The sequence below is a fragment of the Terrapene carolina genome, unplaced genomic scaffold (genome assembly GCF_002925995.2).
Source record: "Terrapene carolina triunguis isolate 2854851 unplaced genomic scaffold, T_m_triunguis-2.0 Scaffold633, whole genome shotgun sequence".
NCBI classification, from domain to species: domain Eukaryota; kingdom Metazoa; phylum Chordata; order Testudines; family Emydidae; genus Terrapene; species Terrapene triunguis.
In genome coordinates, this window is record NW_020664984.1 from 1,415,312 (window position 1) to 1,440,087 (window position 24,776).

General features: G+C 46.1%; 1 protein-coding gene across 1 annotated transcript in view; it reads left to right on the forward strand.

Moving 5' to 3' along the window:
- SFXN5 (sideroflexin 5) overlaps positions 1 to 24,776 on the forward strand; it is a 166,938-nt gene that overhangs the window by 128,331 nt on the left and 13,831 nt on the right. Inside the window, exon 13 of the mRNA XM_026659548.1 lies at positions 8,664 to 8,781. Coding sequence (XP_026515333.1) covers positions 8,664 to 8,781 — 118 coding nt within the window. The remainder of the gene's footprint in view (positions 1 to 8,663; positions 8,782 to 24,776) is intronic.

A 24,776-nucleotide genomic window follows, 5' to 3' on the forward strand; every position in this document is an offset into this window, starting at 1 on the left:
CAACTAAATCTGTTAGTCTTTAAGGTGCCACCGGACTCCTCGTTGTTTTTGTGGATACAGACTAACACAGCTACCCCTCTGATACTAAGATTTTAACAGGGACTCACACAATAATTTCTCCCTCCCTCTCCCTTAACCTGTGACCCCAGTGTCTTGGGATTTGTGTGCTGTGTTGGAGAGGAGAACTGGGAATCAATTAATTTGTTTTTCAAGTTAAATGAAAAGGGTTTCTCATAACCAGAGCCAAAGAAGGTGGCAGAACCTTTTGGCAAACAGACTTGTACTAGAGACCCTTGTCTGGAAATCTTTATACTATGGAGTGGATAAGTAGGGCTACTGGTTTGATTTGTTCATGGGGAGGATTCTAGCTATTCTATTCTATATAGGTCCTTATACCACACTCATTGCTGGAGTATCTTAGCGCCTTTCAGTAGAGAATTAAGCAATGTGACTGCACATCTGTCACATTTTTTGTTCTCTCATCCTCTTCACAGTGTGTGTGCAGTGGAGTGTTTTCTTTTGGAGGGTTTATACACCCACATGTACGTACATTATACATCCAAACGTACATATGCTGCTATGTGTTTATATTAGAGATGACAAGGTCAAAGACGTGTCCCTAGCACTTAGAATGGAAAGTGGTGAGGTTCGTGGTGGTCCTTAGTTCCTGAGGGATTTCATTTCGCCGTCTCCGACCGGCCCCTGAAAAACCTCTGTCTCCTGCACAGACAAGCTCTACTCTTATTTCAGAGAGTTCCTGTGACGGGTTGGATCACAGAAACCCCCTTGGCAGTTGCCATCCAATGTGCCAAGACTACTTTTATTCCTGTTTTCCCTGCCAGCTCAGGACTCCAGCACCCTGTCCTGCTGAGCCAGACACTCCTGTCTGCTCCAACACAGACCCAGGGTCTGAATCACTTGCCCCAAAGCTGCAAGTTTACCTGAAAACAGCTCACAGAAGTGTGCTTGTCTTTAGCACTCAGATGCCCAACTCCCAATGAAGTCTAAACCCAAATAAATCCATTTTACCCTGCATAAAGCTTATGCAGGGCAAACTCATAAATTGTTTGCCCTCTATAACACTGATAGAGAGATATGCACAGTTGTTTGCTCCCCCAGTTATTAATACATACTCTGAGTTAATTACTAAGTAGAAAGTGATTTTATTAAATACAGAAAGTAGGATTTAAGTGGTTCCAAGTAGTAACAGACAGAACAAAGTAAGTCACCAGGCAAAATAAAATAAAATGCGCCAATCTATGCCTAATCAAACTACATACAGATAATCTCACCCTCAGAGATGCTTCAGTAAGTTTTTTCTCAGACTGGACACCTTCCAGGCCTGGGCACAATTCTTTCCCCTGGTACAGCTCTTGTTCCAGCTCAGGTGATAGCTAGGGGATTCTTCATGATGGCTCCTCCCCCCCTCTGTTCTCTTCCACCCCTTTATATATCTTTTGCATAAGGCGGGAACCCTTTGTCCCTCTGGGTTTCACCCCCCCCCCCCACTGGAAAAGCACCAGGTTAAAGATGGATTCCAGGTCAGGTGACATGATCACATGTCACTGCAAGACTTCATTACCCACTTGCCAGCACACACATAGGCTACGTCCTCACTACGGGAGGTGGGGGGGGTCGATTTAAGATACGCAAATTCAGGTACGCGAATAGTGTAGCTGAATTCGACGTATCGGAGCCGACTTACCCCACTGTGAGGACCGTGGCAAATCGACCTCCGCGGCTCCCCCGTCGACGGCGCTTACTCCTACCTCCGCTGGTGGAGTAGAAGCGTCGATTCGGGGATCGATTGTCGTGTCCCAACGAGACGCGATAATTCGATCCCCGAGAGATCAATTTCTACCCGCCGAATCAGGCGGGTAGTGTAGACCTGCCCATATACAGGAAGACTTACAGGTGAAACAGAGCCATCTGCAGACAATGGCCCTGGTTAATGGGAGTCATCAAGATTCCAAACCACTATTAATGGCCCGCGCTTTGCATAATTACAATAGGCCCTCAGAGTTATATTTCATATTTCTAGTTTTAGATACAAGAGTGGTACATTTATACAAATAGGATGGTCACACTCAGTAGATTATAAGCTTTGTAATGATACCTTACAAGAGACCTTTTGCATGAAGCATATTCCAGTTACATTATATTCACTCCTTATTATGTTTTTATAAAACCCTATAGACTGCACAGCGTCACAGTTCCATTGTGCCAGAGGAGAAAGATCATTGACAACCGTCCCCATCCCGAAGATGTAGGCTCTTTAGGTAACCTCGACCCAGGCTGTTGAGTGCTTTGAAGATAAGGATTGAGACCTTGAACTTGGTTTGGTAGTGCAGGGAGTGGAGGACAGGTGTGATGTGCTCACGTTGCTCAGGAGATCTGCTGCCGTGTTCTGTACCAGTTGGAGTTTGCTACGGGCTGAAGGTTTCATGCCCAGGTATGTCACTTTGCTGTAGTCCAGAAGGCAAAGGGCATAAAGTTCAAGACACTGGTTATATTGTTTTAATCAAAATAGCCTTAATTCTGCAATAAAAACAGTTGAGCACCATTTTATGCATAGTTTAAAATCGTCTCAAGCCACTGACTGGGCAAGGCACCAGCAGAGTGTCTTTACAATCATTTATTTTTGGTAGTGCCCAGCGTGTACCCAGAGCTTTCCAAACACTTTGCAAGGTTGGTCACTGTCCCAAGGAGCTCCCAGTTGAAGGACAGTCAGACACGTAGATAGAGGTGAGGGAAAGGGGGAACAACAACAACAGGCAATTTATGTACAAGACAGCTCAGTTCACTGTAGGTTGCCCAGCAGAAGTGGGTCTTCAAGAGGGACTTACGTGCAGGCAGGGTTGGGACCCTGTGGTAATCTCCGGGAGGTCGTACTGTGCACAGTGGGCCACATGGAAGAAGGCACGGGGTCACGGGGTGCAGAACTGGCCAGTCGTCCGATGAGGCTGGTGATGTCGGCAGAGTGTGGGGACTAAGGGGAATCCGTAGAGAGTGTCAACGTTTTACCGCCTAAAGATGAGAGTTTCTTCTCTCTCTTAACCTCCCTTCTAGCCCAGATTTTAACATGATAGGTCTCCAGGTGTGCAGTGAAATGGCTCAGCTGACAGCCTCACAGCCACGTGCACCCATGCCATGCTGAGGCTCCCACATGTCCTAAGTCGAAGCTGGTTTTCCTTTTAAAAGGAAAATCCTGGAGTCCCTGGCTCTCCTGACAGCTGCCTTATCGCAACCAAAGCACAGCATTCTCTTGGGTGACCCTCAACGGAGGGGTGGGGATGGCTTGTAGGGCATCTGGGGGAAGCTTCCCCAGGGAACTGATTTTAAAAATAGAGGCCATCCAGCTGGCAAAATAAATGTGCTCCTCAGGTAGATTTTTCTGATCCCTAGGGATAAGTTGCTTGTGGCAGGGGTGGATTAGCAGGATCCAGATATGGGACAGATCCCTCAAAGACAGGAAAATCACCCCATACATTCCTTTATTTTGGAAGTGCAGTTTTAACAAGGGGCTCTGAGTAGCCCCCTCCTGCCTGGGATGTGTCTCAGGATACTCAGGGCTTTGACCCACAAGAAATCAACATAATGTTCCTGCCCCATTGTAATTCCCAGTCTCTCATAATGTACGTATTAGCTATGATCCTGTTTATATTAAACACGACAAAACCCACAGAATCTGTCAGTCGGGAGATTTCAGTTAACTCCTGTCATATTTAGTTTAGCATCTAACACCTTCTTCTAGGCAAATACAGCTCTGGTTCACTGAACCTGATAACTCCTTTTTAGTACACCAAGTGACTTCCATATGGAATAAATTACAGTACCTCCTGAAAAACACCAGAGGCAGCTGCCAAATTATGCAAAATTTAAATCACTAATGAACAATGTGATGAAAGTTGAATGAAGGTGTATTTACAAGATCTACAACACACTGTGTCTGTGGAGCAGATGTACTGTCTGCATAAGTTGATATACACACACACACGCACACACACACATATATATATATGGGATCTTTAAGGTCTTTCTGTTTTAAATACATCTATCTCAGAATCATAATTTATACCTGAGCTCAATGAGCCAGAAGCTCCTCATGATGTCATTGGCTTGCTTGTATCCGCTGTGCGTCAGCAGCAAGATGCCAAAAAAGTAGGCACCAGGGAATTTTGAGGGGGAGTAGACAGACAAAGCTTAAAAAGAGAGAGAGAGAGACAGACAGAAGGAGAAAAGTGGTGGCAGTGGCAGGAGGAGAAATACTTTGCACATACATAGTGTCTTTCATCCAAAGATCAATTTGCAAACGTTAATTGTGCTTCACAGTCGCGCGTGCGGCAGGCAGCGCTGCTCTGTGTGCCTCAGAAATGGGAAGAACGGGATGTAAATATGATCATTTTGCAGGCAGAGGAACAGAAGAGGCAAGGCCCACATTTTCAAAGGTGGCTTCTAATTCTATATATAGTGTTTGGGTGCCCAGCTTTAGGAACGCTGGGTCTGATTCACCATAGAATTGCCTTGAGCATTGTTTGCCCCACTGCAAAGTGGGTATAAAACCCTACCGTTCTGATTTGCTAGTGTGTTGCACTCGTTTTCCACTGGTGTAAACGACAACACATGATGCAGGCAGCAATGTATTGGGCTCAATGCATCCAAAACTGAGCACCCAAAAATTGGAGCCACTCGGAATTAGAGGCCACTTTGGAAAATGTGTGCTGATCTGATATATTTTGAATCACAGAGGGTTCAAGTGGGATATCCCTACTTGCACTGAGTCGTATCAGTACTTCCACAAGTAGCCTGGTTGATTTTAATGGAACTACTGATAGTGCAAGGTACTGTTCGTTCCCTGGGAGTATGATCATCTGGCCCGAAGCACGTCAGGGCTGGTCTACAGTGAAAAATTACAATGGCTTTGGTACGTCTCTCTGGGGTGTAGTTAGAGGCCGATCTAACCCCCCGGTGTAGATAGTGCTAGGTGAACAGAAGAATTCTCCTGTCGATCTAGCCAGTGGTGCTGGAACAACTTTTATAGTGGGGGTGCTGAAGGCAGAAACCACGTATTTGGGTTATTACTACTTCAAACCAGGGGGTGCGGCAACACCCCCCCCACACACACCCCTAGTTCCAGCACCTTTGGCCCTAGCTACTGCCTCTTGGGGAGGTGGATTAACTACAGCAGCGGGGGAACCCCTCCTGTTGCTGTAGCGTCTATGCTGACGCGGTGCAGCAGTGCCGCTGTATCATTTTAAGTGTAGACATAGGGTACGTCTACACTACCTGCCGGATTGGCGGGTAGTGATCGATCTATCGGGGATCGATTTATCGCGTCTAGTGTAGACGTGATATATCGATCCCCGATCGCTCTGCCGTCGACTCCTGTACTCCACCAGGAGGGAGGGATAGTTCAGTGGTTTGAGCATTGGCCTGCTAAACCCAGGGTTGTGAGTTCAATCCTTGAGGGGGCCATTTAGGGATTTGGGGCAAAAATCTGTCTGGGGATTGGTCCTGCTTTGAGCAGGGGGTTGGACTAGATGACCTCCTGAGGTCCCTTCCAACCCTGATATTCTATGATTCTATGACCACGGCAAGAGGCGGAAGCAGAGTTGACGGGGGAGCGGCGGCAGTTGACCCCGCGCCGTGAGGACGCGAGGTAAGTCGACCTAAGATACATCGACTTCAGCTATGCTATTATCATATTCTTAGCGTATCTTAGTTCGATTTCTCCCCCCCATGTAGACCAGGCCATAATTTCAGTGACAGAGCTGTTAATAGGACCTAGGAGTCTTGACTTCCAGTTCTGTACTCTAACAGCTGAGCAAGGCTCACAATTTATTTACCGGGAAATAAACTAGTTCACTATTTAACAAACAGTGAATTCATTCTTTTATCTGGTATGCGATGATTGCGTTGCAAACAGGAGGTTGTGGAACATCTAGCAATTGAAATCAGATGTAGATTTTAGTGGGGGGGAGCCAGTTGTTGGGATATTAGACAGCATTCCGATTCCCTCTCTGCAAAATGCAGAAGACAATATTGAGCTAAATGTTATTTTGAAAACTGATTTGAGGACAAAGATCCTAAGGGCAGAAGAAAAGTGATCCTTCTCCACTAATTATGAATCATTTATCCTGAACTTCACAAATTTTAGAATCCGAGTCCCAATTAAGACATTACACTTCATGTGTTAATTAGTTTTTTTTTTCTTTAAATCAAGCCATAACTCTTCTTAATTAGGAGGTTATAGCCATTGTAATTTGAACTGGCCTGAGTTTAAAACACTCCTGGAAGTCACACCTGGGAGCTGTAGCAGTGATCATTTTAAATTGGTTTAGTTTTGACTTGGGTGATTATAAGGACCCCAACAGGGCAGTAATTAAAAAGGGCGCAGTTTCCAAATTAAAGTGCCAGGATGGTGTAAGCAATGATGTCTGGGTTCTAAACTGTACTCCAGGGAAGCCAGAAAGAGACCAGTCTCTACAAGTTTCTCAGTAAGGGCTCTAATGGATCATGACATTTTAAGCACAAGTTGAATGCATCAGTTCCAGCAATCTCCTCTCTCCCAGAGAGAGGGGACCAGTTATCCACTTTTCATTGCTGGCAGTTCTTGAAGGCTTGTTTTCCTGTAGAGTAATCTTAGAACTTTGTTATAATATAATTAAGGGCCTGATCCGGAACCTCTTATGCAAACACAACTGCTGTTGCCTTCAGCAGGAATTCTGCCTGAGCATAGGCTACAAGGATTGCGCTTAAATCCTTTTCCAGGCTGCTGATCACAGGACGGATTAATATTGGATACTACGGGCCCAGCTTGCGGAGTGCACACTTAATGTAAAGCAGTGTTGTCTCCACTCACCATTAGTGCGGAGTTCTGACTCTGGAGGAGAAAGGAGCTATGGTTGATTTACACCAGCTCAGGGTCTGGCCCTATTTTTATCCCCAAGCTTTACTCAAAGGAAAAATAAAAATGCAGCTCTCAGCTGCCACCATTGGTGAGACCGAGAGAGCCTCGGGTGCTCGGCTGGCCTCTTCTCTCGATGTAGAGAGCTGCTTCGCTTCCTGCCGTTTGTGACCTTACAATGCTGTCTTGTGCACAGTCAGGCTGATCAGAGAGACAAAGGGAAAGAAGAAATGTGAAAAGCCCTGAGTGATGATTTAAATGAAGGGTAGGAAAGGCACTCAGGAGAACAGGGTTCTGTTCCCTACACAGCTACTGATCTGCTGGGTGTGCTGGGGCAAGTCCCTTCCCTTCTCCAGGCCTTCATTTCCCCTCCCACTCTCGGTCTGTCTTGCAGTTAAGATTGTAAGTTCTTTGGGGCAGGGTCTGTCTTTATACTACGGGTCTGTCTTCACTGCAGAGTTCACTCAGGCTCGTACTCGGGTCTTGTCCCTAACCCCCATCCTGTCCACATACAAAGCCCTCTCGCCTGAGCTTGGTGGTGCTTCAAACCCAGGCTAGCTGGCCCGGCTGGGTCTGAGAGCTAGAGCCTGAGTTCTGCTTTCACTCGTGCCGGTAACCCACCCGCTTTGGAGTGAGGATGCAGGCTTGAGTGCTGATCGTCCTCCGGTGCCTTCCCACAATTCCCCCCCGTGTGCTCAGAAGGACTGACAAGTTCTCCCACAACTCATAGGGACAGAATTATAGAGTGGCTCAGCTAACTGCAGCGCGAAGAACCGTGGGTTATGTCCCCAGAAGTCCTAGTGACACACACCAGGGAGCACAGTACCAGTGAGGATACAGTAACTCAGGTATTATGGCTTGGCAAGGTGGCAGCTCACACCCAGGCTAAGCTAACCCAGGTGCTCAGATGCAAGTGCTGATCACCCGAGTTAATTCTCCAGTGAGGGTAGGACATGGGCCTCTAGCACCTGCTGTAATACAAATAGTCAATAATAGCTTGAGGGTAGGAAAAGCTACTGTATTTGGCCCTCTAAGTTGGTGTATCTTGCACACTGTGTAAGGCAGCCGCAAACACCCCCCTGTGGAGGGCATGCCAAGCTGGGGCTGGGAACACGGGGGGCATGGTATGGCTGGGGTTGTAGCAGATGGCACTATGGCTATTTTGAGCAGCTCCAGGTTGTGAGTTGCAAGTCTGCATCAACTTACAGAAATTCCTTCAGTTATGGGGCCACAGCAACCCCCTGCTAGCCCAGACAGGGCTACAGCTTTGTGTGCTGGGTCCCCAAGGGGCTGGGTATGCAGTTGCATCCAGGGAGTCCAGCCTACACCAGCCTAGGCACATCACCTCTGAGTCTGGCCAGTTCACTTTAATGGAACTACACAGGCCTGCAGGACTGGCCCATCGTGTGTGCATAACTCCCTGTGAGACAGATTATGGTGCTCGTACTCACCAGGAGTAGCATTGTCCTCTGTGAGTGGGTCCCACTGATCTCATTAGGACCACTCCCAGAGCAGGGTACCGCTTAACATGAGTAAGGGCCAGAGACCTGGTCCTGTCTCATGAATGTTTTGCCAGGGAGTCCTGAGCCAGGGAGACGGTCGGATCTCGAGGTGGGATTTGGAGTCAGTCACAGACAGGGAGACTGCTCCACTGCTCCTTGTGCAGCACTAACAGAGCAGCAGAGCTTGTTTGGATGATGGCGCGGGGTCACCCGGTGTGTCCGCCGAACTAACAAAGCCTCGTTCCTCTTTACAGAACGTCTCTCCTGCGATCCCGTCCCCGGATGGTTCTCCCAGTGCAAGGCATTGTGTGCCTCGCGGCCTTTGGCCTGGCTCTTCCCTTGGCCATCAGTCTCTTTCCACAGATGTCAGAGGTCAGTGCACGTCTAGTCTGTATTACACTGTGCCGCGCAAAGCAGAGGCGTAGTAGCTCCACTGAAGTCACCGCAACGTGGCAGCTTGTTTGCCTCCCCCAGCTAATGGTGGGCGAGATTTTATCAGGTGATCCCAACCACAGCAGCCAACAGGATCTAAAACCTCACGCAGTCTAAGGCTTTTGGAGACGCCCCCAGCCAGAAGAGTCATTGGGAAGGTTGGCTGTTTCTAGCCTACGCATACAGGGGGCATGTTGACTTGGCAGTTTAGAGAGAGAGGGCCTGTGTGGAGGTGTGGGTTTGGTATGTGGACAACACAGTGGATCACAAAAATGGATTGCTCTGTTGAATGTTTGATTGCTACCAGGCCTTCCTGTTCTTTGGGAGTCAGCTGTTGTCTCCTTGACTTAAATATGTGCTTGGTCTTGTTATATATATGGCTCCGGCGTGCACATCACAGCTTGCTCAGCACACAGCCGTGCTTACATTGTCAGTAACAATGGCTGGATGCATACAGAGAGCCATGTTCATCTTTTATTATCATGTGGGTTTTCCTTTCCTTTAGCTGGTGATTGGATCATACAACAATATCTGCCCTGGGTGATCAAAAAAAGGGGTTGTGATTTTGTTATATTTATTATAAAGGATTTGATTCCTGAGGTTTGGATCAAATTAAGTGAAGGCTGAAGTTAACCAGTGATGAACTGAGTAGAAAGTCCTATGTTCCATGCAAGAAATATACAGTTTAAATACAACACACGGCACCATTCCTGCTTGGCCTCCCTTCCCCTCCCATCCTTTTTTTCTCCCATAGGAGTTAGTTGGTTCACCCACTTCTGTCTTGAGGATTCTTAGGCTGTGCAGTAATCAGTTTTAACACATATTAATTGCAGGGAGGAGCGGGGACACAAAACGTTTAAATGAGGCATTAAAAAAAATGTACCTGGAAAGAATCCTCTCTGCTTGCACTTAAAGGGTAGCAGCTGTAGTCAAGAGTAACGCTTTAAAGACGACATTGTGGCCCTCCATAGTTATTCTCTTTCAGTGATTCTAGGTCAAATGTGCTCCGTTCACAAGTCAAATGATGTTTGTGTTTCTACCTGAGGGCCCTGACAGCTCACCCTAGGCTCTGAGAGTCAAGCTGGGTTCATTCTCTTTCATTAGCATCCATAGTAAAGATTATGCGGTCAGAACTGAGCTGCCTCTTTTGTTTCTGGTGCATCAGGAAGAACACAGTCCTGCTCACCCTCCCAGGTCTGTGTTGTCTCCGGAGTGTTCATGTAGTGAACATTTGTTGTTTTTGTCTATAAAGCAAGCCTCTATGACAGGAAGACACACAAGGAGCAGATACGTGTTCTTGCAGCTTCTCAGAGTATTCCACCTTCTCCATTTCATCTCTAGATTGTATCTTCAGGGCAGGGACTGCCTTTGCTCTGTGTCTTGTGCAGCATAGTGCACATTGTTGGTGCCGAACAACAAGAATCTGTTAGGTTGTGTCAGATTTCACTTTGCGGCCAAAAGCCACACTTCAAAGCCAGTTTGATGTTCTCTTGCTTACGGGGTCACCAAAATGCCAGTCAAAAGAAGATGGGATACTTAACTGTTTTGTAGCGGAAACCATTCAAGTAAAACCGGAACTGGGGTCCAATCACAACTGCCACTGAAATTCCTTGGGCCTAAATTCCTTGGGATAGTCATTAAGGCTTAAATTTTCAAAAATGTCCACTAATTTTGGGTGACTCATTGTTTGGGTCTCCATCTTAAGGCACCTAGGGTCTGATTTCCAGAGGCGAGGAGCACCCAATCAAGCCACAGGTATCTAAAGTTTGTTATCCAAAAGTTGAAGCATCCAAAATTATATGCCCTCTGTGAAGGTTTGGGCCTTAAAAAAAGAAAAAAAAGTCCGTGCCTTAGTTTTCCTATCTGAAAAGTGAGTCTAACAGTGCTTACGGACATCTGTAAGGTACTGTGAGCTCTTTGGGTGAAAAGTGCTATTATTGATATATTGGTCTGACAGGATATATTGATGTTAATGGCCATATCAATCCCAGCTGTCTTTAAATTACAGAGAAAAATTAATGTCGATCTTGCATCAAAGACTATTACAATTGCAAACAATGGGGACTTTTAAAATGGTACAAAGATTAATTGAAAGTGACCTTCTAAAAGCAAAAAAAGTGTTATCTACAGTGTAAACATGAATCAGAGCTGATTAGCCGCTAAAACAGACTGATGTGCTCTCTGCCCACGCATCGTGTCAGTGAAGGGAAGCCATTACAGCCAGTGGTGTATTGCTCATTATCCACTGGGTTCTCAGCTCTGGTCCCTCCGGCTCAGCTTCAAGAGAATTGAGGTCCTGCTGTGGGAACTTGAGGTATCAAGCATTTTTATGTTCAGTCTTATCAGACTCCCAGTCTTTTAAAAAGTGTTTCCATTTACTGAAGGGTGTGTGTAATCTCCAGTCCTGCAGAATCTGATTCCGGTCTGTTTAATGGCTGATGAGCTTTGGAGACATTCAGCACCTAGGAAGTGAATGGAGTAGGTCAGTTCTCTAAAACCATAATCTCTTCTGAGCCAGTTCTTCACAGACTTGGTCCTGTTACGCCCATCAATCCTGAGTCTCTCAATTCAGGATCTGAGCGGGTGATGTGTTTGGCTTATGTGTGTGCACTAGTGGCCCACAAAATCTGCCAGACCTTGCTTCCTCTCCTGGCTACGCTAGCAGACCTTCCTGTGTGTCTGGATATGAACTCTGTGCCCTGTGCTACAAGTATTTGTTTTGTTTGTGGAGGTAGTAGGTGTAAAGCAGCTATAGATAGGACATTAGAGGCAGTCCGCTTGTAACAAGCTATGTCCATGGAGCAAATGATTGGCAACAGGAGTGTAACCAGGGGATTCGGCTCCAAAGAGGGACCATTTAAAATAACAGTAAATGAGCCAAATTTGACTCTGCTATGCATGTACTTGACGTCAGTGATTAAATGAGCCTAGCAGCTGATTCACTATTAAGCTCTCTCTCAGCTTAGGAGCTTCAGTGGCTTTTTGTTCTCAGTTTAGTTTAGGGGACCGAAGTGGGGAGCCTAGTTCGTTTAATGTATTTATGTTGATTGTATTGAGCTCCCATTGTTGACTCTGAGCACTTTACAAAACGTATAAGAAACAATATTGCACAGAGTTAAAGCCCTATAACAGATTTAAAGGGGTGCCCCAGCAACCTATGCAAAAGCCAGAGACCTTAATAGCAATTCCTATCACCAAACCTCTACTTTCCCATCCTGTCTAACTGCTTGCTCCCCATAGGCCTGAGAAAAATGGTGAGTTTTGCCACATTCTGTAGATTAATGAAGCAGCCCATTTGGGTGGTTTTTTTAAGCCGTAAGATTTGATTCTGCTTTCATTTACACCAACGTAGGTCAGAAATAGCTGCCTCAGAGTCAGTGGAGTTACACCAGTTTAAAGCCAGTGTAAGTGAAATCAGAATCTGGCCTTAAAACTGTCTACATAGACATTAGAATAGTAACCCTTGAGTTGATCAACCAAGCTTTGGGAAAGTTAGTGGATCAAAACTGTCTTGGACCCATATCTAGTCAAGAGCAGAGCCCCAGGTGTTCTCTGATTCACTTCATACTGCAGGCCTGTGCTCCAGAAGCTCCATTTTCTTTTCTTTTCTTTTCTTTTCTTTTCTTTTTTCTTTTCTAGCCCTTATGGTTGTGAAGATAACCCTGAAAACAGAAACCAAGTGTAAACCAATGCAGTGATGTCTCCTTGGGTCTGCAGCAAGTCTAAAACTTTATGGGAATTATCCCATTAATCTCAAGAAGGTGTTGACTCTGAAACCTAATTGCAGCATTAAGTATTTCACTGCAGATCGCTTTAGCAGAAATACCCAGTTAATATTCTTAGCTCACAATCTCAAACTGCTTTTTAAATAAATAAATGGAGATATCCTATCTCCTAGAACTGGAAGGGACCTTGAAAGGACATCAAGTCCAGCCCCCTGCCTTCACTAGCAGGACCAAGTACTGATTTTGCCCCAGATCCCTAAGTGGCCCCCTCAAGGATTGAACTCACAACCTTGGGTTTAGCAGGCCAATGCTCAAACCACTGAGCTATCCCTCCCCCCATGCTTGCCATGCCTCTCGCAGCATCTCCTGCCCAGCTGCTGTAACCTACAGCATACTCACTGACTGTCCCTCCAGTGCAGTTATGCATTGCCTGTACAAACATCTGCAACATGTCCAACACTGAAAATGGGAATTGCATAAAATCAATTGAATTCAGCATCCCAATAAATAAGCCAGGGGCTGCCATGCTGAGTTCATTGTTCACGTACATATTTAATTAACTCAGACCCTTCATTTTCTATTTAAAAGAAACTGCTGCACAATTTCCGTCTGCTGCACCTGCAGAGTCCAGGAATCTTGCTGCCGAACCCAGGTCCAGCATGCTGTGTAGTGCACGGGGCTCTGGTTACAAGGGCTGAAACATCTGGAAGAGGAGTCAGTGACAGAGAGACCCAGGCCCCATCACAGGCTCAGTTTAAAGATTTCTAGTAGCTGACTAGATGTAGGACAAACCGTCACCAAGAATGAGGCTGATTGCAATTGAAATTCTTTTCTTAAAAATAATCTTCCCTTCGGCTCTCCAGGGCAAGAGGAAAAACATCTAAAATACAAGACTGAGCTATTGTTTTCCAATCTGTTTCAGCCTTCATCTTGTTGGCAGGCTGCATTAGAAAAGCAAAAGGTTAATGAGCCAATGTGCAGTGGGATTATTGCAGTAAAGATGACAGTGAACCAGTAATTACTAATTAGATGCAGTTTAACAGGAGGAACAAGTGAAATCTCCTCTTCACCAACTGTCAATAATTAGCAGATTTGGTGAGGTTGAAATGTGTCCACAGTTAAAAGGCTGATTTTTTAATGAAATGGCACTTGACAAAAAGAGCTGTATGGAGGTCACAGCCGTAGCCCTCCAGAAGCATCCTTATATCATACTTAGGAGTGAAATCAGATGCAAGGCAACAGGGGTTCTCCAAGCAACCATCTCTCCCTTAAGACTGCCTTGCTTGAGGGGATTCTCTACTGTAGTTTAGTCCAACTTGGGGAGGAGTGGGGGAAAGGATTTGCCAGCTGCTGGGGCTGGGGAGATGTTTAAGAAGTGAGAAGTATGGTGGCTTGTCTTTAGTCCCAGGTATGAGGGATGGTGTCCTTAGATGCTGATGGCTTTAGGCAGCGTAAAAGCTCATTGGCCGAAACTGACATTTATGGTCAAGGCTGGCCTTGAAAACTGCCCTTCTTGTGACAAGTGCCCTGAGGTCTTGAATGTCCACAAGTGTCAGAAGCTCAGTTTTATATGCCAGCTGAAAGGCTATGATGTACGCTCCAGCAGATCCACAACTCCAGCAGCCAACGCTCTCCTGGGTCATAGGCTCAGTACCACTCCTAGGGAAAAGCAATCACCTGCAGAAATTCCAGCACTTCTTCCTGCAGCCTTAAGATGTTCCTGGGAGAGCTCCTTTCTATGTACTGACCTAGCCCAGTGTAGGACTCTGAAGGGATCTCAGTGCAAGGCAGCACTATTGCAAACCAACAGAATAACTCATAGACAAGAGTAACTTTAGTTTTTAATGCTGATTCAAGTTTAAATTGTAATTCGTGAACCCAGTTAACCTCCGATGTAACTCCTTTGACTTCCCCGGTGGTCCACCAGGGTTGAATAAGACCCTATATCTCAGCTGCTTCCGCTGCTGTTATGATCTGTGGTGGGCTGGAGATAAAAGCTGTGGTATTTGGAGCTGTATCAGGTTCAGCTGTGGGTGACTAGTGGAGGATGGTGGGTGTTCATGTCTGGAGTAGGTGGGGTGAACTAACTCCTGTCTAAGGCTGGAGTTTGAATGAGTGGTCCCTGTCCAGTGAAGGACAGAAGTATAGTACCCCATCGGAAGGGGGAAATGAGGGCGAGGGTGGGATGTAGCCTCTGCTTGGGGTATAGCAGAGTGACCCACACACAGAGAAAAAAGGGCTGCGAGTGATTTTATAGGACTGAAGTGTAGGTTACCTGCTCATCCTTTCAATAGATGGGATAATGGAAATCTAGATACCCTGCTGTGATCGGATATTGGACAACACACACAGGGCTGTCCTTGGGAAATGTGAAACTCACATTTTTTGGTAGCAGGCTCATGACTTCATGGTTTTATCTGGCTTGGGCTTCACTTGAGTTGAAGTAATATTTGACAGGTGCGAGGCTGAACCAACAACCTTTATTATTCGTCATATAGCGGCAGAGAAACCATTTCATTCTGCACAGTGTTAGGATCATGCCCTAGCTATTAGCCAGGATGGGCAGGGATGGTGTCCCTAGCCTCTGTTTGCCAGAAGCTGGGGATGGGCGACAGAGGATGGATCACTTGATGATTCCCTGTTCTGTTCGTTCCCTCTGGGGCACCTGGCACTGGCCACTGTCGGAAGACAGGATACTGGGCTAGATGGACCTTTGGTCTGACCCACTATGGCAATTCTTATGAGCTATGGGTAGGATCTTGTTCTCTCATTGGGCCATTCTTTACCTTTTATTTTGGCATCTGGGACTGTTTAATTTAGATGGAAGGATACATCTGCTCTACTGGATCTCACCCCAGTAACCAAAGGGAGGGAGCATGGTCTACTGGTTAAAGCATGGGACTGGGAGTCAGAAGACCAGTGTTTTAGTCCCAGCTCTGATTCTCTGTGTGACCCTGAGCAAATCACTTTGTTGTCTGTACCTCAGTTTCCCCATCTGTAAAGTGGGACTAATACTGACCTACCTCCCAGGCCTGTTGTGAGGCTTAACTGTCTTTTCACCAGAGCAGCTGGAAGCTCTTTGTAGAGTGCTCTAGACTGACAAAGTGCTACTAGTCCTAAATGCTGGCGTCTTTCACATTTTCAGTCCTTTACTGAGTGGCTAATTGGGTTAATAGGCTCAGAGAGGGTCCCACGGCACAGCAGAAATACTGGAATATGTAACTCAGAAAGGAGATTGCACACTAAAAACTATAGTTTGCTGGACAAGAAAAGTTCCCGCTATTGGCCTGAGGCGGCAAAGTGTATCAGCTCAAAACGGCAGACTAGACCCTCTCTCTGTAGGAACAGTACAGCCTGCTTTCAGAAAGGTTTTGATCAGCCTTGATTTAAAGCAGAAGGTCTTTTGCCCATTTGTTTCTTTGAGGTTTCAATTCCCACCCATCCCTTCCTTTCTCCCTCCCGTCAACCTTTTCCAAATAAGATGAGAAAGCAAGAAGAGATTTGAGAAAACGACTTGCCTCGTTGAGGCAATCTCTCTTCTCTCCAACTCACTTGCTCGCTCTTTCTCATCTCTTGTTTTCTTTCACCTGCACCAGCTGTTCCTCTTCTGAGGGCAGGGTTCACAGGCCTGGCGTGCGTTTCCTGAGGAGCCAGATTTCACAGGCTGTTTTTCCTTTGGCCTTGCCCTTTGGCCTTCCCTTCACACCTCCATTCCACTCCCCCATCCCACCTTGACAGCCTGGCATCTGCAGAACACCTTTGCTGCAAAAACAACCAGGGCAAAAAAAAAAATCACAGTCACTCGCTTCCTGTAGAGCAGATTCCTCCAACGAGTACACCCTTTCATTTCCCTCTAATTGTGATGCTCTCGGGGGCTGCTGTCTGGGAGATCATTAGTACAGCGAGGTGCCATGCGTTCTGAAGGCATTAAGAAACACCCTGAGCCTGTGTGAGTACTGGAGCATGTAAAAAGCACCAGCAGAGAGCATGATTGCTCAAACTGAAAGGATCTTTTTTTAGTTCTCCAAGGAAATAAGATGAAATGAAATGTTGGCAATAGGAATCAGAAAACATTTTCCATGTCAGTTCTGTGTGTTGCAAATACCCCGCAACTGTTTCTCTCCCACCTGGCTCCGACCCTTGCGTCCACTCCTACGTTCTCCCCTCCTATCACGTGGAACTGCCCTGTCTATCCCAACTCTCCCCATCTCCAGCAGTGACTCCACTGTCATGCAGACGGGGAAGAAGCTACTTTACTCTGAGCTAAGCAGCTGCTGAGCCAAGTGACTGCAACTATTTGGTTCCTTCCTGCTTCCAGCCTGCCCTCTGCTCCAGTCTACCCCAGAGTTGGCTGCATTTTAATGGGGAAGCTGTGTGCAGAGAGTTTGTAAAGGGAGATGGCATATCATCAGAACAGTATTTATAGTGAAGGAACCACTGTGGTCATCTAGTTTAACCTCCTGTATAACACAGCCCCGAGGACTTCCCCAAAATAATACCTGTTTGAACTAGAGCATATCCTTTTAGAAGAGCATCCAATCTTGATTTTAAAATTGCCAGTGATGGAGAATCCATCACAGCCCTTAGTAAATCGTTCCAGTGCTTAATTACCCTCACTGTATCATTCCTTCTAGTTATAAAAAGCCCAAGGCACCGATGATCACAATTATCTGACAGAATCCCTTGGCGTTATTTGAAACTCTGTTTTTGAGAACGTAGCTGGGGCGAGAGAGGGGAATACATTGGTGAAGTGTCGGATTGCCTCACTGCACCAGCCCACTCCTCCTCCTCGCCTCAGTTGGACAACATCCACACATTCCAGGTGCCACCTATTGGCAATGATCTCCCAGAAGCAGCATCTGCCTCCACAGCAGACTCCTGGGAGTTTTTCTTGTGGGCAGCCTGTGGAATCTCTTTAGAGCTTTGTTACTATTAAAGGAACGCGGGAAACCCCATGCTTCCAGCATAAATCTGTGCAGTGTCCTTCTGAGTCATGCTTCAGCAGGAGAGAAACATGCATTGCCCCTTCAATATGGAAAGAAACTAAACTTTATAAAATGAAGAGGCCTTAGTAGCTACGGAGATGTATATAGCTATCTATCTAATCCCTCCATCTATCCGTTTTATACTGCTGCCCATCTCCGTAGCATCTCTGAGCACCTTCCATGTAAACTCCATAGCAATAGCGAAGTCCCTAGTGAAGTCACGGCCACTTCTCCCTTTGTGGGGTATGTGGTAGGTTGCCAATTTAAATCTAACCCAGACTGATAGCAGATGGAAGATATTTCCTGGTGGCAGCTTGGAGACTTGTGTAAAATGAGTTGGATGGTCAGAATCCAGGTTCTAGTGAACAGGCATCTGAGTCACAGTTGGCACCTGAATTGTCATCAGTTGGGGTTGAATTGATTAATGGCTGACCTGCCTTGTTCTCAAGATCTCAGTGACCAGCTTCGGGGAAGCATACCTCCCTTCTGCCCAGGTTGTGCCTGTGTTGCAGAGAAATAGATGGAAATTCTGTATTCAGAGGTTCCTGTTCCCAGCACGAGTCGCTCTTCGGAAGTTATTGAAAATGAGGCAGCAGTTGAACAAGACGGTTTGAGTTAGAAATGCCTCTTTGCACCCAAGTGTAATTACGAGACACGCTGGCATTTCTCATCCCTTGAATGTCACAAGTGAGCAATATTCAGGTTTATTCAGCGCCCAGATTTTTGTTCCCATGCCCCTGTCAAAACAACTTTGATGTGTGAGGAGGTTGATCTGTGTTTTGAAGTCTGTTTACAATAGTGGCAATTTGTTACCTGACCCAGTCACCACATTTTTGCCCTTTCAATGTGGTGCCTCTGAAGCTCGAAAGCTCATCCTTTCCACCAACAGAAGCTGGCCCAATCAAAGATATTACCTCCCCCACCTTGTCTCTGTGCCTCATACAGGCATGTCACCGCTGCTTCCAAAGGAGCTATTAGGAGATGAGTCTTTCTCCCATTGAAATCAAGTCCAGGTGAAGTTTGTGAGAGGAAAGAGTGCTCAGCACCTCACAGGATCAGGCCCTAAACCTGTAGCCTTGATCCCTAGAGCAGTAGTTTGAAGAATTGCCTTGAACTGAACAGTTATTTGTGGTCATTTAATGTGGGTGGGGAGAGAAAGAACCTCTTTGTACTGCAGAAGGCTTCAGTAACAATGCAGAAAGGGATCGGGTTTCATGTTTATATCTCTGTCCCTGGGATACAGGTTCAAGTATGTAAACTATCCATCCTGCAAGCGCAAACTCCTGCAGGTGTGTGGGTGCTGGTGGGCATAAAAAACATTCCTGACACCATCTCTTTTAAGGAATCTTCACCTCCTGCTACCTATAAGCCATTAAGAGTCAAAAGAAAGAGTTGACATCCCACAACTCTAGGTAAACAGCTAAACATTAACCCTTAAAGAGGCTTGAAAGCCATACTTAAAAGGCACTTTATGGAAAGAAACCATTTTTCCAGGGCCTGCTAATTGCCTTCTTTCTTCGGGACATTTCTCAGCAGTCCCTTACTCAGAGAGATGGCTGCTGTGCCTCTCCCCATACGTGCAGTGGCCACACTCCAAGGGAGGTGTTAAGGACACATGGCTGCTTAGCAAGCAGAACTGTTCCAGATTTGCTTGCCATAAGAAGAATTAGTTAATGTATAGAAGTTCCAACTAACAGATCAAATTCCCCCAAAGGCCAGCGATTATAGTCACGCCTTTTGGCCTTTCTAACTGTTTGAGGTTTGTGGTATATTCCTGATCGTCCCATTCATTGTCCCATCCAAGAGAAGAAGACACATTGAAAGCGTGAGATTCTCAAGCCGATTGTTTGGCGTCTCAGAAGCTACAGCAGCTTCCCTAAATCCTGTAACATCCATCACGCTGTCCTTGACGTTCCCTCTTAGTATATCATATACCTGCAGAGATTATATATTCACCCCCAAACAGCCAGGAGTGTTTTCTCCTGCTATGCGATCTGTGTGAGGGATTCTCCTTAAAATGGACTTAATCTGGTTTTATTGCTCATTTTCACCCAAAGAGAAAAATTGCCACCGTCAGAGCTATGTGCTGCTGATGCTGAAGATTGAGAGAGAAAGGAGGCTTATGCAGTGTTTTTGTAGCCATGTTGGTCCCAGGATATTAGAAAGACAAGGTGGGTGAGGTAATGCCTTTTATTGGGCCAACCCACACACCTGCAGGAGTTCGCGCTTGCAGGATGGATAGTTTACATATTTGAACCTGTGTCCCAGGGACAGAGATAAAAACATGAAACCAAATCCCTTTCTGACATTGTTATTGAATGAGAATAAAATCCTAATGAGAATACAAGATATTTTATTCCGATAAAAAGATATTACCTCACCCACCTTGTCTCTCTAGAGAAGGGAGTTGGAATTCACTCTTCCGTCTTTCAACACTTCAAGAGACAATGGCACTTGCTTGAAACACTGTGACTTCATGTGTCATCAAGGAAAGCTTCCATTATACCGCTCTAGGTCTGGCTAATATAAAAATACCAGTTTCATTTCTCTAACACTTGTTACTCCACAGCACACTCACTAATCACATCACTGATATGCAGCTCCCTTCAGAGTGTAATGTAGCCTTGTTTAGCTATGCAGAGCAACACTACGAGAGCTGAGGACAGGAAGTGAAGAAGCCTACTGTGTCCACTTGAAACCACTGGGAATGCGGGAGTTAGGTAAGCAGAATTTGATCCTTACCAATGTCCTTGTTTCTTCAACAGGGATTCATAGGGAGAAAGTGCCACCTATTGAACCACCAGTGCCACTTTCTGTAGCACCCTGCGTGTTCCTTGGTGGTCTCCCATACAAGTGCTGGTCTAGGCTGACCCTGCTTAGCTTGTCTAATCTTGGCAGTCATGTTGAAAAGCTTGTATGCTTTGGACCACATTTTGACACTCATGTGCCTGAAGTTAGTGATTTCACTGGGAGTTGTGGGTGATCAGCACCTCTGAAAATCAGGCCACTTTGATTTTTGGTGCCTAAATGCAGATGTAGATGCCTACTCTGGGCATCCAGATGTGAAAGTATGGGCCTTTATATACAGCAAAAGAGGACAAAAGTCAAACGTATCTGTATGTGCTGGGGCTTGTATAGCCCATTTCATTAAACAAAGATGGGCTGCTTCAGAACCCAAGTTCTGCTGCTTTGGTTACAGACTGTCTGTGGACATCCCCAGGTCATCTTCTAGGTAGGCTAGTCCTGATCTTTCCATACCTGCTTTAGCTGGCATGGACCCCACCCCACCAGAATGCAATCTACAGCATAAACTTCCTGATCTCCTGACTAGTGAGTAAGGAATCTCTCCCCCTACTTGCTATGTTAAATGCCCCCATACAGCTGACTTCAGAAGGACTTCCTCTTGTGGGGGAGAGTTCTCAGCCCACTGCAACTGCTGACTTTAAGGTCAAACATAAATGGTTCTGCCTTGTGCTTGCCTCTGATCTTAAGAGACTTTTTATAGGACCAGGACTGTGGCAATCTCTAGTTGTTGGCTAGCAAACAGTTGTCTTGATGTGCTCTTACCTTCCGCTAGACATGCCACACACATAATCAGGACTTCCCTGCAGAATGAACAAACTTCTTTTTTTGTTCCATGTGAAAGGGCATCAGAAGCCCTGCCCTTGACCAGTCGTGATTCTGCCCCATCATCTGGTTCTCCACTGCATGGGAAGAAGTGCCCTGCCTTTGCCTTGGGGTCACCTGTTTTCTGTCTGCGGTGATGAACTTTGTTATTTGATTCAGTCACGTGCGTGGGAATTGCCACTACGTGAGTGCTTGTAGGCAGTAACTTCACGTTATATATGTGTTAACCTCTGAGCTTCTGTCCTGCTCACGTCTAATGCGCTAAAGGCTGCAGTATCTGCGTGCCAAACACAGAGCATCATTGCTCTTCAAAAGGACCATCCTTTCCACTCCCTCCTTAATTTCACGCCACTGTCTTAGGGTCAGAGTGTTGCCAACTCTCACGATTTCACTGCAAGCTTTGCAATATTTGATATTCTTCTTAAAACCCCAGCTCCTGAAGATAAGTGATTAGGTATGAATCTTGGCTTTCGTTAACAAAAAACAAACTTTTTAGTCCTTATGATTGTGGAGAGAAACTTCAAAACATGTCCTGAATGGCCCCAATGGTTCAGAAACCACTAGGCAAAAAAAAGATATATTTTTTTGTAAATCTCATGGTTTTTAAGCCAACCTCATGATGTTTTGGAGCCTGGCTAATGAAGCTCAAATGCCTGGGACTGTCAGTACTGAGGCTGACACTGCAAATTTGGAGAAGACTCCTCGAAGCTATTTCGCAGGGATTCTGAGAAGGTTTTGTGCAGCAAACTGAGCCTGTGTCACATTAAAGGTTGAGAGACTCGAGTGTGTTCAGATTTCTGGCTTTGTGGGTCCCACAGCAGAGGGCAGAGTCTGAGAGTTCCACCCTGTCCGTCTCAGCTGTCATTGTGAGACACTCATAGACTTTAAGGTCAGAAGGGACCATCATGACCTTCTAGTCTGACCTCCTGCACAACGCAGGCCACAGAATCTCACCCACCCACTCCCGTAACAAACCCCTGACCTATGTCTGAGCTATTGAAGTCCTCAACTTGTGGTTTAAAGACTTCAAGGTGCAGAGAATCCTCCAGAAAGTGACCCGTGCCCCACACTGCAGAGGAAGGTGAAAAACCCCCAGGGCCTCTGCCAATCTGCCCTGGAGGAAAATTCCTTCCCGACCCCAAATATGGCGATCAGCTAAACCCTGAGCATATGGGCAAGACTCAGCAGCCAGACACCCAGGAAAGAATTCTCTGTAGTAACTCAGATCCCACCCCATCTAACATCCCATCACAGGCCATTGGGCATATTTACCACCAATAGTCAAAGATCACTTAATTGCCAAAATTAGGCTATCCCATCATACCATCCCCTCCGTAAACGTATCAAGCTTAGTCTTGAAGCCAGATATGTCTTTTGCCTCCACTGCTCCCCTGGGAAGGCTATTCCAGAACTTCACTCCTTGGATGGTTAGAAACCTTCATCTAATTTCAAGTCTAAACTTCCTGATGGCCAGTTTATATCTGTTTGTTCTTGTACTTCCTGATGGCTGAGGGAGTCCGTTATGGAAATAACTGGGCCAAGCCTGTGGAGGGCTTAAAGATTAAACCCGGCAGTGGAAAGCCAAACAAAACACAGAATTGTTCTCCGCTCCAAATGGCCTCAGATGTAGAGGGTAAACTATGTAATCTCCTGGGGTGGTAGCTGTAAGCACCAGGTCTCCTTTCTGATCACAGTCTTCTCTCGATGCAGTAGCACAGGAGCCACACTGCACTGATCTGCAGCTAACACACGTTGACCTGGGGAGTATTTCTGCTCGCTGTCATACACACACCTGATATCACCCGTGTCGCTGCCTCCAGCTCGCACCTGGTGCTCTGTCACAGGCAGTGACGCTTTCTAGGTCCTGCGCAGAAGACTCAGCAGATGTGAGAGAGCATAAATAAGCATGTGGCCCTCATGTCGTCACGGAGACATTTTCTACAAAGCAGATTTCACCAGCGGGGTTATGCAGGTTGCCCACATTAAAACTCTTCAGCTCCTGGAGCTTCTGCTTTGTACCGTCCGACCTGCCACGTTAGCAAGCATCATATCCTCCAGACAGCTGGAGATGAGTGCTGGTGGCCAAAAGCCCCCACCTAAGGCGTGTGCATCAAACATGGATACCCAGCACAGAGAGAGCATCTGACACGGGCACACCACTAGAGCCTGAATGTCCACAAAAATAATCTGCTGCTTTTTTTCAGTAGAAAAAACTGAATATAAAATTCACTTCCTGGGGTGACCTTTTTTTAATGCCAATCTGAGAATAAGCGTCCACGGCCACATGGTAAATCCCTGAACAGAAACGTTGGGTAGAAGCAGCCCTAAATTCCCCCACTCGCCCCCCACATATAATTTGCAGGTAAATTACACTAGTGAGATTTAAAGCATGTTATTCTCTAAGTAGACATCTATCATCATGCAAACCCGATCTGCAGTGAAATGGGTCACCCCTTAGCAGTCCAAATGGAACGTTTGATAACCCCCCACAACACATACACACAGTCTATGAATTATACAGAAATCAGCTCCCAGGTCGCAATGGCCTTGCGGGGGAAGTATAAATCAAACCCATCCATAAGTCGTTAGATATTGACTTAAGTTATGCCTCTGTACCAGCTCACGGCTCTGTTTTACTTCAAAACGTAAAAACCACAGCAGGCTTGGCACGCCGAGTGTGTTTGTCTGTGGGCTGGGTAGGCCAAGCCTGGAGGTATTTCGTTTTGATTGCACAGTTGTGGATTTCACTATAACCCATTGCATGCACCCTGATCATGTAGATCCGAGTGTATCGTGTCTGCATTGGAAACATTGGTCTCTTTGCAGCATGTGGCACAAGTATATTAGGAAAGTGATAGATAATAAGACAGAAGATATCCTAGTGTCTCTATATAAATCCATGGTATGCCCACACCTTGAGTACTGCATGCAGATCTGGTCGCTCCATTTCAAAAAATATATATTGGAATTGAAAAAGGTACAGAAAGGGGCAACAAAAATGGTTAGGGGTAGGGAACCGCTTCCATATGTGGAGAGATTAATAAGACTGGGACTGGAAAAGAAATGACTAAGGGAGGATATGATTGAGGTCTTTGAAATCATGACAGGTGTGGAGAATGTAAATAAGGAAGTGTTATTTACTCCTTCTCATAACACAAGAACTAGGGGTCACCAAAGGAAATTAATAGGCAGCAGGTTTAAAACAAACAAAAGGAAGTATTTCTTCACACAACGCACAGTCAACCTGTGGAACTCTTTGCCAGAGGATGTTGTGAATGCCAGGACTATAACTGGGTTCAAAAAGGAACTAGACACTTTCATGGAGGATAGGTCCATCCATGGCTATGAGCCAGGATGGGCGGGGATGGTGTCCCTAGCCTCTGTTTGCCACAAGCTGGGAATGGGTGACAGGGGATGGATCACTTGATGATTACCTGTTCTGTTCATTCCCTCTGGGGCACCTGGCACTGGCGACTATCGGAAGACAAGGAGACTGGGCTAGATGGACCTTTGGTCTGACCCAGTGTGGCTGTTCTTATGTTCCTTAGTGCAGAGGAAGGGGACATAAAGTTTTCACTTCTTGCCAATAGGTGAACTG